Source organism: Dromiciops gliroides, chromosome 2, assembly GCF_019393635.1.
Source record: "Dromiciops gliroides isolate mDroGli1 chromosome 2, mDroGli1.pri, whole genome shotgun sequence".
Lineage (NCBI taxonomy): Eukaryota > Metazoa > Chordata > Mammalia > Microbiotheria > Microbiotheriidae > Dromiciops > Dromiciops gliroides.
The window spans coordinates 321,341,354-321,355,236 of NC_057862.1; the positions used below are offsets into that span (position 1 = coordinate 321,341,354).

General features: G+C 46.9%; 1 protein-coding gene across 5 annotated transcripts in view; it reads right to left on the reverse strand.

Annotated features, from left to right (window-relative positions):
- Positions 1-4,104: 4,104 nt before the first annotated feature.
- FAT2 (FAT atypical cadherin 2) overlaps positions 4,105-13,883 on the reverse strand; it is a 111,539-nt gene continuing 101,760 nt past the window's right edge. For all 5 annotated transcript variants that reach the window (XM_043987581.1, XM_043987583.1, XM_043987580.1 and 2 more), the window contains 4 exons: positions 13,053-13,494; positions 11,867-12,020; positions 8,593-9,077; positions 4,105-6,115 (listed from right to left, as the gene is read on the reverse strand). In XM_043987581.1, the coding sequence (XP_043843516.1) occupies positions 5,595-6,115; positions 8,593-9,077; positions 11,867-12,020; positions 13,053-13,494 (1,602 nt within the window). In that variant the 3' untranslated portion in view covers positions 4,105-5,594. The remainder of the gene's footprint in view (positions 6,116-8,592; positions 9,078-11,866; positions 12,021-13,052; positions 13,495-13,883) is intronic.

The window sequence follows — 13,883 nt, forward strand, 5'->3', positions numbered from 1 at the left end:
GATGTTTTTGCCATTGGCTTTGTGTTGATGGTTTGTTTTTTGCTGGCTCTTTTTGTTTGTTTTTGTGTTTTTGTGGTGCAAATCCCTTATAAGCTTAGGTTTAAATGCTCCTCATTCATGTCTCTGGAGGAAAATACTGGGTGCTAGATGGGAAGATGGAACTAAATGTGGTACAATGAGGTAAACACTAGTTTGGGAATCAGAAGATTTCATTTCCTATTTTAGCACCATAAGCACCTACAGTACATGCTAAGTGCTAGAGATAAAGACAGAAGGAAAACCAGTCCCTGACCTCAGGAAGCTTATGTTCTTATGGGGAGGATGCTGTGTTGACACAGATAAATAAATGCAAAATCATTTGAAGAGGGAGACAACACCACCTGACTAGAGGTCAGGAAAGGCTTCCTGTAGGAGATGAGCTTCATAGGAAGTTAAGGATTCCAAGGGGGGGACAGTGAGGAAGAGAATGCATTCCAACCATGGGAAATGGACAAGGCCAAAGCAGGGAGCCAGGAGATGAAATAGACTGTTTGGAGGACAGGAAGTCCTACTTTGGGTAGAATCCAGTATATGTGAAGAGGAGCAATGTGAAATAAATCTATAAAGGTGAATTAAAATCAAATTGTTTAAAGCCTTAAATGACAAGTTGAGAAGTTTATATTTATACTAAAAGCAATAGGGAACCACTGAAAATTCTTAAGTCCTGGAGTGACATAGTAGGGGGTGGGGGCAGGGCAATGAAGGTTAAGTGACTTGCCCAAGGTCACACAGCTAGTAAGTATCAAGTGTCTAAGGTCAAATTTGAACTCAGGTCCTCCTGAATCCAGGGCCAGTGCTTTATCCACTGCATCACCTAGCTGCCCTGACATACGTTTGGGAAGATTATTGGGGCAGGTTTTTGGAGGATGGTTGGAGAGGGGAGAGACAGAGCAAGGAAATCAATGTAATAAGATAACTGTGAAAATGTTCTATAATTGCAGCATCCTAGAAATGTGACCTTTATAGTTAGACCCAGCTCAGAAAGATAGCATATACTTGGGTTAGATTTTTCCATGTTTCCCCAGCCCTTTTCCTTCTCTTCAGCCTTGGCAGTGGATTATTTCTGCCCATAGTGGGTGGTGCCTAGGCTACAACAGAGTCCCAAAGGTGGAAAGGATCTCAGAGGTCAGCTAGGCCGACCTTCTCCCTGAATAGGAATTCCTTTATAGCCTCCCCAAGTGGTTACCTAGTCTCCACTTTAATACCTCCAGCAGTGGGGAAATAACTCCCGGACCTTCTGAGGCAATCCGTTACATTGTTGGAGGTTCTCCACATTTTAGAAAGTTTTCCCTTCCAATGGATCCATTTGCCTCCCAGTAACTCCCACCCATTGTTCTTAGTTCTGTCCTCCTGGTCAAGCAGAATCAATCTAATGCTTCCCCTGTATAACTATCCTTCAATTACTTGAAAAGAGCATGTTATTTTTCCTCTTCAGGCTGAACATTCCCAGTTCAATGTATGGCTTGGTCACCAGGCCTTCCACCCTGGTTGCTCCGCTCTGGACACATAGTTTAATTGATCTTGTCCTCCTTTAAATGTGAAGCTCAGAACTGAACACAGTACACCAGTGTGATCTAGGGCCTAAGCTGGCATTTGCTCTCTTGACTGCCCTGTCACACTGGTGTTCCTATTGCTGCTAATAGTTGTTTGGACCTCAGGCCTCCAAGGCTTCTTGGGTAACAGGGTACTTTGCTAGAAACTTCTATGTCAACACTACACAGAGAATTGGGGCTCAGACTTACAAAGCCCCATCAAAAATAGAAAAAAAGCCAGGAGCCAAGGTTCTACGGAGGTTAGGAAGTCAGGGGATTGTTGTTTGATAAACTCTAACCTAGAAAAGATACCAAAGCTCAGTTGCAGTGAGTATTTTCAATAGTTTAACAACCATTCCCTTGTCATAATACCAGTATCAAATTATGGGCGACAATACAGATAAAGAATGCTCACCTTCCCTAGTTTGACGAAAGAATGCCCTCTGGTGGCCAGGCTCTTAATAACTCTTAGTCGGGGAGGGAAATAAGAGACACTGGCCAAACCTATCATTGACCTTTTGGAAGTAGGCTATGTGGGAGGTGATCATGACTACCAATAAGCCATTAGAGCCTCAAAACTGGAATTAACTTTGCCAAGTCCTCACCCCATTCATTATTCTCTTACAGCATCCCTGATGGGGAGGGGGTCATTCAGCCTCTGCTCCCCCCACCTCCAGTAGGGAGCAGACATCTCTAGGGAGCTCATTATTGGATAACGCTAAGCATTAGAAAGGTCTTCCTTTTGAATTGAAGTAGTCTTCTTGTATCTTCTGTTCATCGATTCTTATTGTTTTCTGGGGCCAAGCAGGAGAATAATTCCTGAAACAGGAAAAGTTGGGGAGTGGGATGAATTACTAGGAGAGGGTGGAAGTGCTGGTGGGAAGGATCAGGGCACACAGGAAGTAGATGGTGATTGTAAGGTGTGGGGAAGGGTAGTAGGGGCTGGAATGGTAGTAAAAGGCAGAATCACCCCAAGCGCCCTCTGAGGGCAATACAGCAACCAGAATCACAGATTCACCCAGTCACATCGGCCTTGAAGGCTGCCTTTTGCTTCAGTGGCTCCCAAAAAAGGCTGCACGTACCACTTCTGACTCCAGAAAGCCAGCATTCTCACCTTCTTCCCCATGGCTTAGCACAGAAAACTCCCTGGGACCTACTGTAAAAAGTTTGGTGGGTATGATTGCTGTGATAAGGATAGAGGGCCTTTCCCAGTCACCCTTAATGCCAGTTCTATCTCTGAAGTTACCTCCAATTTATCCTATCTGTATCTTCTTTGTATGTAGTTGTTTGCATGTTGTTTCTTTCCACCATTAGATTGTAAGCTCTCTGAGGGCAAGGACTCCTTTTGCCCCCTCCCTTTTTTGTATCTCCAGCACTTGGTACAATGCCCGGCACATAGTAGGTGCATAGTAAATGCAGGAAATGTTGATTTGTCTTTTCTCCTTGTTCAAGATTCCTATAAATGTTGCCTACAGTTGTCTTGGGTTGGAGAGTCATATAAAGTGGGGCAAGGGGAGGAAGGGAGAGACTGACTATGCCAGTTTGAACATTTTTCTCTCCAAGATGCAAATGTCTTGGGTGTAGGTTAATAATAAATTAAGTTGTTTCTGGCAGACTAGCTCAAATTGCAGAATATAGTAATAGTATTAACACTTTTTCCTCAACATTTCCATTGCTACGAACCCTCCACTCCAGCAAGATCAACCTCCTTCCTCTTGTCCATACTCCTGCCTATATTCCCTGAAGCTCATTCACATATCTCCAGACCTGCTCCAGGGAAATGTTCCATCATTCTGTTCCCTTCTGCCAAAGTCTTCCCCCGCCCAAATCCTGCCTAAAGCTCACATTTCTATAGCACTTTAAGGTTTATGAAACTCTTTCCTCACGACCCTGTGATATAGTTAAGTATTGTTACCCCCATTTTATAGATGAAGGAACTGAGGCTCAGAAAAGGGACTCATCTGAGCCATACAGTGTAGATATAGGACCTTCTTTAGCCTTCCTTGCCCTAGCCCTCACACATCACTCCTCTGATCCATAGGCTTTTAGATTTAGAACTTGAAGGGATCTGAGAGGCCATCTAGTCTGATTCCCCCATTTCACAGGTGAAGAAACTGAGGCACAGAGAAGTTAAAAATGACATGCTCTATTTCACACTGGTGCAAAGTGGGCAGAGCCAGGATTCTAACTCCAAAGCCAGCATCCTCTCTACCCTGCTTCTCAGCCTTGGTCATTGGGCACTACCAGATACTGTTCTTTTCCTATTCATGATTTTATGCACTTGTATCCCTAGTGAGACTGTAGGCTCCCTGATCCTACAGACTGTCTTTTCCTTTTGCCTTCCTCATGGAGGGCAGCTAGGTGGTGCAGAGGATAGAACTTTGGGGTCTGGAGTCAGGAAGACTCATCTTCCTGAGTTCAAATCTAGCCTCGGACACTCACTAGCTGTGTGAGGCTGGCCGTGTCACTTCACCGTTTGCCTCAGTTTCCTCATCTATAAAATGAGCTGAAGAAAGAAATGCCAAACCGCTCCAGTATCTTTGCTAAGGAGACTCCAAATGACGTCACAAAGAGTCAAACATGACTGAAATGACTGAAGAACAACAAATCCCCCATGGAACCTGGCACAAGGTTGGGCCCACAAAAAGATTAAATGGATACTTATCAGACTGAAGGCAGACAGTGATGGTCCGGTGGAATCCACAGCATAAACCTTGTAGTCAACCAAGGAAGTTACATCATACTTGCCAGATCCCTCCCCATATACCCTCCCACCAGCACAACTCAAGACAGGCAGGAAAAGTCAAGAAATTCCAGAAAGTAAAATAAAAGTTCTCTTTTATTGTAAAAAAAAAAAAATCCATTCACACATGTCAACATCCACACTTCCACACGCCACATCCATTCCACTCAAGGTAGACTTCCACAGCTACACAGCAGCCAGTGCAAGATGCTCTGTGGAAGTCCCCAATTTTCTTCAACTCCAGAGACGACATAGGAAAAGGCAGTGGACCCTAGCAAGGGAGGGGACGGTGGGGGGCAGCCAGGGGCCTGAGTCCCCATCCCCACTCCCTCTCCCAGCTATATACATTTACTAGACACATATGAACACGTGTAAGCATACACACCCACACTGACACCTCCATGCATGGGTGTGGCATCACCTCACAGAATACTGGGATTGGCAGGCCTGGAGGAGGGGTTTGGGAACGGCGGGCAACTCTGGAGAGCCATCTGAGGCCTCAGAGCGGTGGGCGGATGGTGCAAACTACTGGCAGATCCCATGTGGCCATTCCTGTCCCAAGTGGGTGTCCTAGACCCTGTCTTCATGAATGGGGCAGGCCCCGGAAACTAAGGGCAGAGAAATATGACTCAATATGAAAGACTCTCTTTCTGGCTTCATGGCCCTCCTGAAGAAATGGACCTGCCTACTCACTCACCCCCAAGCCAGAAGGATGGTAGGCCTGTGGGCCCCTAGGCCATCTAGGCCCCCGAGCAGCTGTTGCCAGGCTCCACAGGGCCAACCCTGTCCTTGGAGAGTAGTATTTTCAGGCCTCTAAGGGCCCTGCTTTCTCAATGCCCTGCACCATGGCCCCAGAGGAATGATATTATTAGGGCCATGGACCTTCTAAAAATGTAGCCCTCGTTGAGCTAAACTGGAGACTCGGGGCCAGTCCTGTCTGCCTTAAGTTCTGAGGAGAAAAGCCTCATCTCCTCAGCTTGAATTCAAGACCAGTTTCTCCAACCCAGGCAAAGTCTTCCTGGGCAGCTGGTCCATGCTCTCCTGGTTAGCCAGGGGCTGGGGGCCGTCTCTGGAGCTGTAAAACATAGTACCCACAGTGCCACCCACACTTCCAGGAGAAATGCTGTGGCACCTGAAGTGCTGTCTGGGTGTCATCAGGAGGAGGAGGGGCATGGTTACTTCTCTGCCATGAGCCCCCTTGAGAAGAAGGAAGGGGTCCGAAGGGCCAAGTCCCTTTCTCTCTTCCTGTCCTGCTCTTGTCCTCCCCTGTGGCCCTGAGACTAAAACATGACCTCCTCACAGCTGCCGTAGTCGCTCTCCACCATGTCAGACCCCTCGTAATGCAGCGGGCGACCTGGTGGGCAGGGGACCCCCTCACAGTCTGCGTAGGAGGGTTGGGCCACGCTGAGCCTTACACTCACCCGTTTGTAGGCCCCCTCGGTGGGGTAGAGGGGGGCCCCGGGCTGCAGCAGGTGAGAGGGGTAGTAGCTAATGGCCGTGTACTCATTGGGGCAGGGACTGTGTGCACGTTCCCGCGGGTCTGGGCTGGGGGGTGGCAGGGGCAGGAAGTCCTCCAGGTTCTGGTTGCTGTATCGGGGCGGGATGGGGGCCCGCTTGTTGCTTGACTCTAGTGGGAAGGGGAACCCTCCATATAGGGTGGATGGCTCAGGTTCCACAGGAGGAGGTGGACCACGGTGGGACGAAGCTGGCAGTGGGGCCTGGATCACCTCATAACGGGGATACTCCTGAAGCTCAGCTGGCGCGTACGTAGGGGCCCAGAAGGTGGCTTCTGCTGGGTACACTGGAAGGGAAGGACAAGATAATCAGTTCAGGTCTCCCCCCACCCCCACAACCGTCCCCAAAAGAACTTTGGTGTGGTTAGCATGCTCTGGCCGCCGCAGAGAAAGGATACAAGATGCTGAGAGTGTGCATTGGGCCTGGCAGGGGTCCAGGGGAGCAGAGTGCTGAACAGACAGGTGGGCCAGACAGCTTCATGTCAATGAATCCACTTAGGAAACCAGGGTTTGGAACCAGAAAGAACCACAGAACTACAAGAGACCCACATCTTACAGACGAGGAAACTGAAGCCCAGAGAGACTTCTCTAAGTCGCTGTGGTAGTAAGGAAGAGACAGGATTCAAACTTTTTTTTTTTCCTGACTCTCATTGAAATGCCTTTCTTTCTTTCTTTCTTTCTTTCTTTCTTTCTTTCTTTCTTTCTTTCTTTCTTTCCTTTCCTTTCGTTTCCGTGCCTTTCCTTTCCTTTGCTTTTCCTTCCGTCCTGCGTTCATTCCTTCCTTCCTTCCTTCCTTCCTTCCTTCCTTCCTTCCTTCCTTCCTTCCTTCCTTCCTTCCTTCCTTCCTTCCTTTGTGACTCTCATTGAAATGCCCTTTCTTTCTTTCTTTTCTTTTCTTTCTTTTCTTTCTTCTTTCCTTTCCTTCCTTCCTTCCTTCCTTCCTTCCTTCCTTCCTTCCTTCCTTCCTTCCTTCCTTCCTTCCTTCCTTTGTGACTCTCATTGAAATGCCCTTTCTTTCTTTCTTTCTTTCTTTCTTTCTTTCTTTCTTTCTTTCTTTTCTTTCTTCTTTCCTTCCTTCCTTCCTTTCTGACTCTCATTGAAATGCACTTTCTTTCTTTTCTCTTTCTTTTTTTCTTTTTTTCTTTCTTTCTTTCTTTCTTTCTTTCTTTCTTTCTTTCTTTCTTTCTTTCTTTTCTTTCCTTCCTTCCTTCCTTTCTTCCTTCCTTCCTTCCTTCCTTCCTTCCTTCCTTCCTTCCTTCCTTCCTGACTCTCATTGAAATGCACTTTCTTTTCTTTCTTTCTTTTCTTTCTTTCTTTCTTTCTTTCTTTCTTTCTTTCTTTCTTTCTTTCTTCCTTCCTTCCTTCCTTCTTTCCTTCCTTCCTTCCTTTCTGACTCTCATTGAAATGCCCTTTCTTTCTTTTCTCTTTCTTTTCTTTTCTTTCTTTCTTTTCTTTCTTCTTTGCTTCCTTCCTTCCTTCCTTCCTTCCTTCCTTCCTTCCTTCCTTCCTTCCTTCCTTCCTTCCTTCCCTCCTTCCTTCTTTCCTTTCTGACTCTCATTGAAATGCACTTTTCTCTTTCTTTTCTTTCTTTCTTTCTTTCTTTCTTTCTTTCTCTTTCTTCCTTCCTTCCTTCCTTCTTTCCTTTCCTTCTTTCTTTCTTCCTTTCTCTCTTTCTTTCTTTCTTTCTTTCTTTCTTTCTTTCTTTCTTTCTTTCTCTTTCTTTCTTTCTTTCTTCCTTTCTTTCCCTCTTTACTTCTTTCTCTTTCTTTTCTTTTCTTTTTTTTTTTATTGTGGGCAATGAGGGTGAAGTGACTTGCTCAGGGTCACAGAGCTAGTAAGTGTCAAGTGTCTGAGCCCGGATTTGAACTCAGGTCCTCCTGAATCCAGGGCCAGTGCTTTATCCACTCCACAACCTAGTTGCCCCTGAAATTCCTTTTCAGCTATATGAGATGCTGCTTCTGCATCTGTCCTTGTCCCAGTCTAGGCTCCTATACCCAAGACCAAGGGGACAGGGGGATGAGGAGGGTGGGCCTTGTCATAGCCTATCCCCCTTGGTGATGTCTGAGACACTGGCTTTTCTGGTCAAAATGACTCTACCTTGGCCAGAGACCTAGGGCTGGCTGAAGCTTCGATGCCACAGAGGTCAGGCTGGAGCAGCTAGGACAAACATGAGGTGGGCAGGGCTGGAAGTAAGAAAGATCCAGACTACATTCCCTGGAGGACCAGGACCAACCCAAAGTCTCCTGGCAGAGTTCCCTTTCTCTTCCCTGCAGGAGTAAAGGCCTCTAGGAGGCATGGGAGCTAACTCTGGAGCAAAGGGCAGGAGAGGAGGGGGAAGCCTGCTGTCCTTCCCCTAGGCAGGGCAGGTGAGTGCCAGGCTAGAAGGAGAAGTAATAGGGGAGGAAAACCACCATCACCACCATAAGAAAGTCGAGCAGGGAAAGCCAAGAACTTTTCACTAGGCTTCTAGTGAAAAAGAATGAGACCGCCGCCCCCTGCCCACCGAACTCGTAGATTATCATCCCATTTTGTCCAGGAAATAGAGAATGAGGGGACCAGCCTGCAGAGGAGTCCTCCTCCAAGCAAACAAAGCTGTCAAACCCTTGCATCGCTCCCCCCTACGACTTCTGAGTCATAGATGTCCCCAACTCTACCATCTTCCCTCTCCCCCAGCCCCTCCTAACCAAACTGTGCTTGGCGGTTCCCTCCCACTTGCAGACTCCTCTGACCCAGACAATGAGTTAAGGTAGGACAAGCTACTAACCCATCTCTTCTCCAGCCCAGGTGTTCTTAATGACCGACTCGTTGTCTGAGTTGGAAGGGGGTGCGGCAGGCGGGAGGTTGGGAGCCACACTGCACACTATCATGCTGCGTGGCCTCTGGCCAGGGCCAGGACCAAAGGTGAGGAACTCGGGCGTCACCGAAGCCTTGTGTGACTCAGGTCCCACACAGTCCAGGTTGTTATGGGAGCCAGTGTCCAGAGGGTTGAGCTCAATGGGCATGGTCTGAGTGTCCACCCCAACACTCTTGGCAAAGAGGTCAGGATCATCCTTGGCCACAGGCCTGTGGGTCTTATCCAGGTGGCAGTGGTAGCAAAGGACCATGACGACGATGATGACGAACAAGAGGCACGCTGCCCCACCTGCTATCATCTTAATCTCTTGCTGCCCATAGCCCCACTCTTGGTGGGCTGTGGTCTGGGTTGTGGTCTCACAGGGCCCGTTTGGGCACTCAGTCATCTCCTCACACCTTGGGAAAAAGGAAAAGTTAGATCACTTCCCTTTAGTGGACTTCACGTACTACATCCTGTGCTCTTGAAAAGAGAGGTTACCTCCTCCATGAAGCCTACCCTGATCATTCCCAGAGTGAAGTGATCTCTCCTTCATCTGATCTCCTTACACTTTATGACCTTTTTTATGAATAGAAATGGGGTATGGACTTGTGATTTCATTGTTATAGAGAATTTCTAAGAGGAAACCCTCTACTAATATAGGTTGTCACCTTCTCTGCACTTTGTGGTCTTAGATTGCCTAAAGCATGGAGTAAGGTTAAGTGACCTCTCCAGGGTCACACAGACATTATGTGTCAGAAATAGGTCTTGGAGGGGCAGCTAGGTGGCACAGTGGATAAAGTATTGGCCCTGGATTCAGGAGTACCTGAGTTCAAATCCGGCCTCAGACACTTGACACTTACTAGCTTTGTGACCCTGGGCAAGTCACTTAACCCTCATTGCCCAGCAAAAAAAAAAAAAAAAACAACAACAACAAAAAACAAAGAAATAGGTCTTGGAGGGGCAGCTAGGTGGCACAGTAGATAAAGCACTGGTCCTGAATTCAGGAGGACCTGAGTTCAAATTGGGCCTTAGACACTTGACATTTACTATGTGACCCTGAGCAAGTCACTTAACCCTCATTGCCCCACCAAAAAAAAGAAAGAAAGAAAAGAAATAGGTCTTGGACCCTTCTTATTGTTGTTCAGTTGTTTTAGTTTTGTCTGACTCTTCATAAGCCAATTTGGGGTTTTCTCAGCAAAGATATTAGAGTTGGTTTGCCATTTTCCTTCTCCAGCTCATTTTACAGGTAAGGAAACTGGGGCAAACCAGGTGAAGTGACTTGCCCAGAGTCACACAGCTAATAAGTGTCTGAGGTCAGACTGAACTCAGGAAGATGAGTCTTCCTAACTCCAGACTCCTGGCACTCTATTCACTGCACAACCAAGGTGACCCTTCCTCATCTTTAAGGGACTTGAACCCAGGTCTTCTTCATTTCGAGACCAGCTTTATCCACTCCATCATGCAGTCTCTTTACATACTCACTGTAGTTGGCTTTATATTTCTCTGCTGGAGCTCTGACATATACTGGCTGTGTGTGACTGTAGGCACTTAACCACTCGATGGTCTAGGTGATTATCCCAGACTCCAAGCTTAGAGAAGATGACGACAGGTACTGATACTGGAAGCTCCTTGCTGGGAAGAAATCCCAGATCTGGTCCCTACCACAATCTGTATACTTGTCTGCCTACTAGATTGTGAGACCCTCAAAGGCAGCAGCTATGTTATTTATCTCTTCCTCCCCTTCCACTGCTTTGCACCTATAGTGAGCACTTACTATTTGCTGAATAGTTTATTGAATGAATGAACAAACGAATAGCCAACCATATTCCAAAAATGAAGACATAGTTTTCCTAGAGAACTGGGATTTGAGCCCTTATTTCCTGATTCCAAAGCTCTGTCCCCTAAACTCTACCCTTCCCTCTCTTCTGGGCAGCTGATGAGTGTCCCCTCCAGTAGGATGGGACTGGGACTAGGGGGGAGTCCTTGGTAAATTTCAGTGGAATAGTGTCTGGCTCTATCTAGTGTCAAGTCAGGAAAATAAAAAAGCATCAGTGAAAGAAGGTTAGTCATGAGAAGCAGATACCCCTGTTCTGCCAGTGCCTCATTATGTGACCTAAAGACTTCAGTTTTCCCATCTGTAAGCTGAGAGGGTTGGACTAAATTAGATCTGAGGTCCCTTCCAGCTCTGATGTTCTATATTCTAAGGACGCTTTCATCTTTTTTTTTTTTTAATCCTATGTTCTAAAGTCCTCTCATGTCATCGAGTAGTTTCAATTGTCTGACCCCATTTGGGGCTTTCTTAGCAAAGATACTAGAGTGGTTTGCCATTTTCTTCTCCAGATCATTTTACAGATAAGGAACTAAGGCAAAAGGGGTTCAGTGACTCGCCCAGGGTCATCTAGCTAGTAAGTGTCCGAGGCCAGATTTGAACTCAGGAAGATGAGTCTTCCTGATTCCAAGTCCAGTGCTTCATCCGTTGCTCCACTTAGTTGTCCTCTACAGCTTTAATAGTCTATATTTTTGCTTTCTTGTTTTCCCAATCCCAGCACAATGCTAAATAGGCACATGGTAGATGCTCAGTGACTCTTTGTACCGAGAGTACCAGGGACCACCCCCTCTGTTGTTGTTGTTTGTCCTTCGTTCCTAGAGAGGACCATGACATTGGGGTGATGTCATGACTTGCAGTGAACTGGATTTAAGTGAGGGAGGGCTGTGCAAGGTCACCAACCTCACTCTCTCTTCTAGAGCCATCTGGGTCCAGTGGCAAAATATATATCAGGACGACTGGAGACGGCCCTGGATGTTTTTTAAGGCAATTGGGGGTTAAGTGACTTGCCCAGGGTCACTTAGCCAGTAAGTGTCTGAGGTGAGATTTGAACTGAGGTCCTCCTGACTCCAGGGCCAGTCCTCTATCCACTGAGCCACCTAGCTGTCCCTCTAGATTGACAGGAATGCTAGTGTTAGAGTTAGAAGCACCTCCCCCAAGAAGACCAGCCCCAGGAGCAGTAGCAAGGGCTCAGCAAAGAGCTACTGCCATTCCATAAGGATTGGCCAATACAACAGGTTGGCCTCATGTGTCTGACCTCGCAGCAGATTCTCTCAACCCTCCAAGCTGCCCCTGCTCCCAGCCAAGGGACTGGCACTGATTCCCCCTTTCCCTGGGGAGTTAAGGGGGAAAGAGGGTGTCTGACTCCACTGGCCTTACCTGTCTCCTGTATATGGATAGAGACAACTGCAGGAGGCTCCTCCAGGCTTGGGGAGACAGTTTCCCCCATTCAGACAGGGTCTGGACTCACAGCTGCCTCCACTCAGCTCACAGTGAGCCCCAGAGAAAGCTGCTGGACACATGCACTTGTAGCCTGGATGAAAAGAGAAACGGTTCAATGGTCAAGAAGCCCAAGGCTGTGGACCTTCTAGGAACCCTCTATCTTGTCCATTCTAGTCAGGCCTCCCTCTGCATTTGATTCATGTACCCATGTCCAGATGTAGAGAGCTCGTCCCCTTCCTTTCCTGTCCCTGTCTCCTCCCCATACCTATACAAAATGATCTCTTTACTCCTACATTTCTCCTGAGGCACCTGGAGTCAGGAAGACTCATCTTCCTGGGTTCAAATTTGGCCTCAGACACTTAATAGCTGTGTGACCCTGGGAAAGTCATGTAACCCTATTTGCCTCTTTTTCCTCATCTGTAAAATGAGCTGGAGAAGGAAATGTCAAACCATTCCAATATCTCTACCAAGAAAACCCCAAATGGGGTCATGAAGAGTCAGACACGACTGAAAAATGACTCACCACCACCAAGAAAATTCCTAATTAGAACATTAGGGTTCTTGTTCCAAATCTACCACTTGTTAGCTGTACAGCACTGAGTGTATCACTTCCCCTCTCCAGGCCTCAGTTTCTTCATTTGTACCATAAGATGGTCTGACTAGACCATAGGCCCATATATTTTTATATATGGAAGGGAAGTGAGAGTCCACTGCGTCTAGCCCTCTTGTTTTACAAATGAGGAAACTGAGACTTGAGAGTGTTTGGGTGCCCTGCCCAGGGTCACACAGCTAGTAACTGTCAGAGGGGGGATTCAAATCCAGGTCTTTGTGACTCCTAGTCCAGCATTCCACTACACCAGGTCTCTAACATTCTATGTTTTATTTTCCAAGGTCCCTTCCAGATTTTCTATTCTATATTTGGAGGTCTCTTACAGTTCTAACATTCTATGTTCTGTAGTCTATGGGGAGGCCTTCAAGCACAGGTCTTTTCTGTGTCATGGACCCCTTTGGCAGTCTGGTGAAGCCCCTTCTTAGGATGATGTTTTTAAAAGCACAAAATAAAATGCACCGAATTACAAAGGAAACCCTTTATATTCTAATCCTATTACCAACTTTTTCTTACCTTCTCTGGAGGTCTCTGAGCATTGGCCACCATTAAGGCAGGGGTTCTGGCTACATTCACTACTCTGGGAGCAGCACTGGGTGAGAGCTACCCCCTTCAGAAAGCCTGCTCTCTTCTGGTTACTGGACAGCAGCTCCAAGTCTTCTCCATTGACTGTGACATCTTTCATACACCCTCGAAAGGCTCTGGAGGTCTGCTGAGGCAGGTGAGAGCCAATATGGCCACCCAGAAAAAGGTCCCCCCCGGCCCAAGGGTTCCTACAATGCTCTGGGAGTACAGTGGAGGCATTGCCCTTGTCATCAATCTGCAGACGGATGAACGTCCCTGTCACCACCAACAGGACTAAATGCCACTCTTGGTCGCTCACAAAGTATGTGGAGGAGAGGTTCCCTTGGAAATCACCCGGACAGTGGTACTCCAGATGCGGCATCCCATCAGTCAGCTACAAAGTAAACCCAGAGAGCCATGAGTGGGGGATCACAACAGCTGGCTCCATTGTCCAGCTTTGTAAATAGCTACCAGTCATCCAGTCAGAAGAGAGCAGCCTGTATGATGGGCCTTCTATACTCCCCTTGGATTGCAAATAGGAGCTGAAAGGAAGATGGTGCATAGTAGGTGCTTAATGCTTTCGAATTGATCAAGGCCTTAGAGTAAGTGTACACAGCTGATTTTCCTAACTGGTTCTCAGAGGTATTTTATATTTTGAATTTGTATGTAACAAGAAGGAGGGTTTGTTTTTATAATCTTGTCTGTTTCAGTGCTTTCATGTATATTTCATATTCACAGATGATATTGTATTGATTTCAGAGTTCCAGAAAACTAAAATCTTGG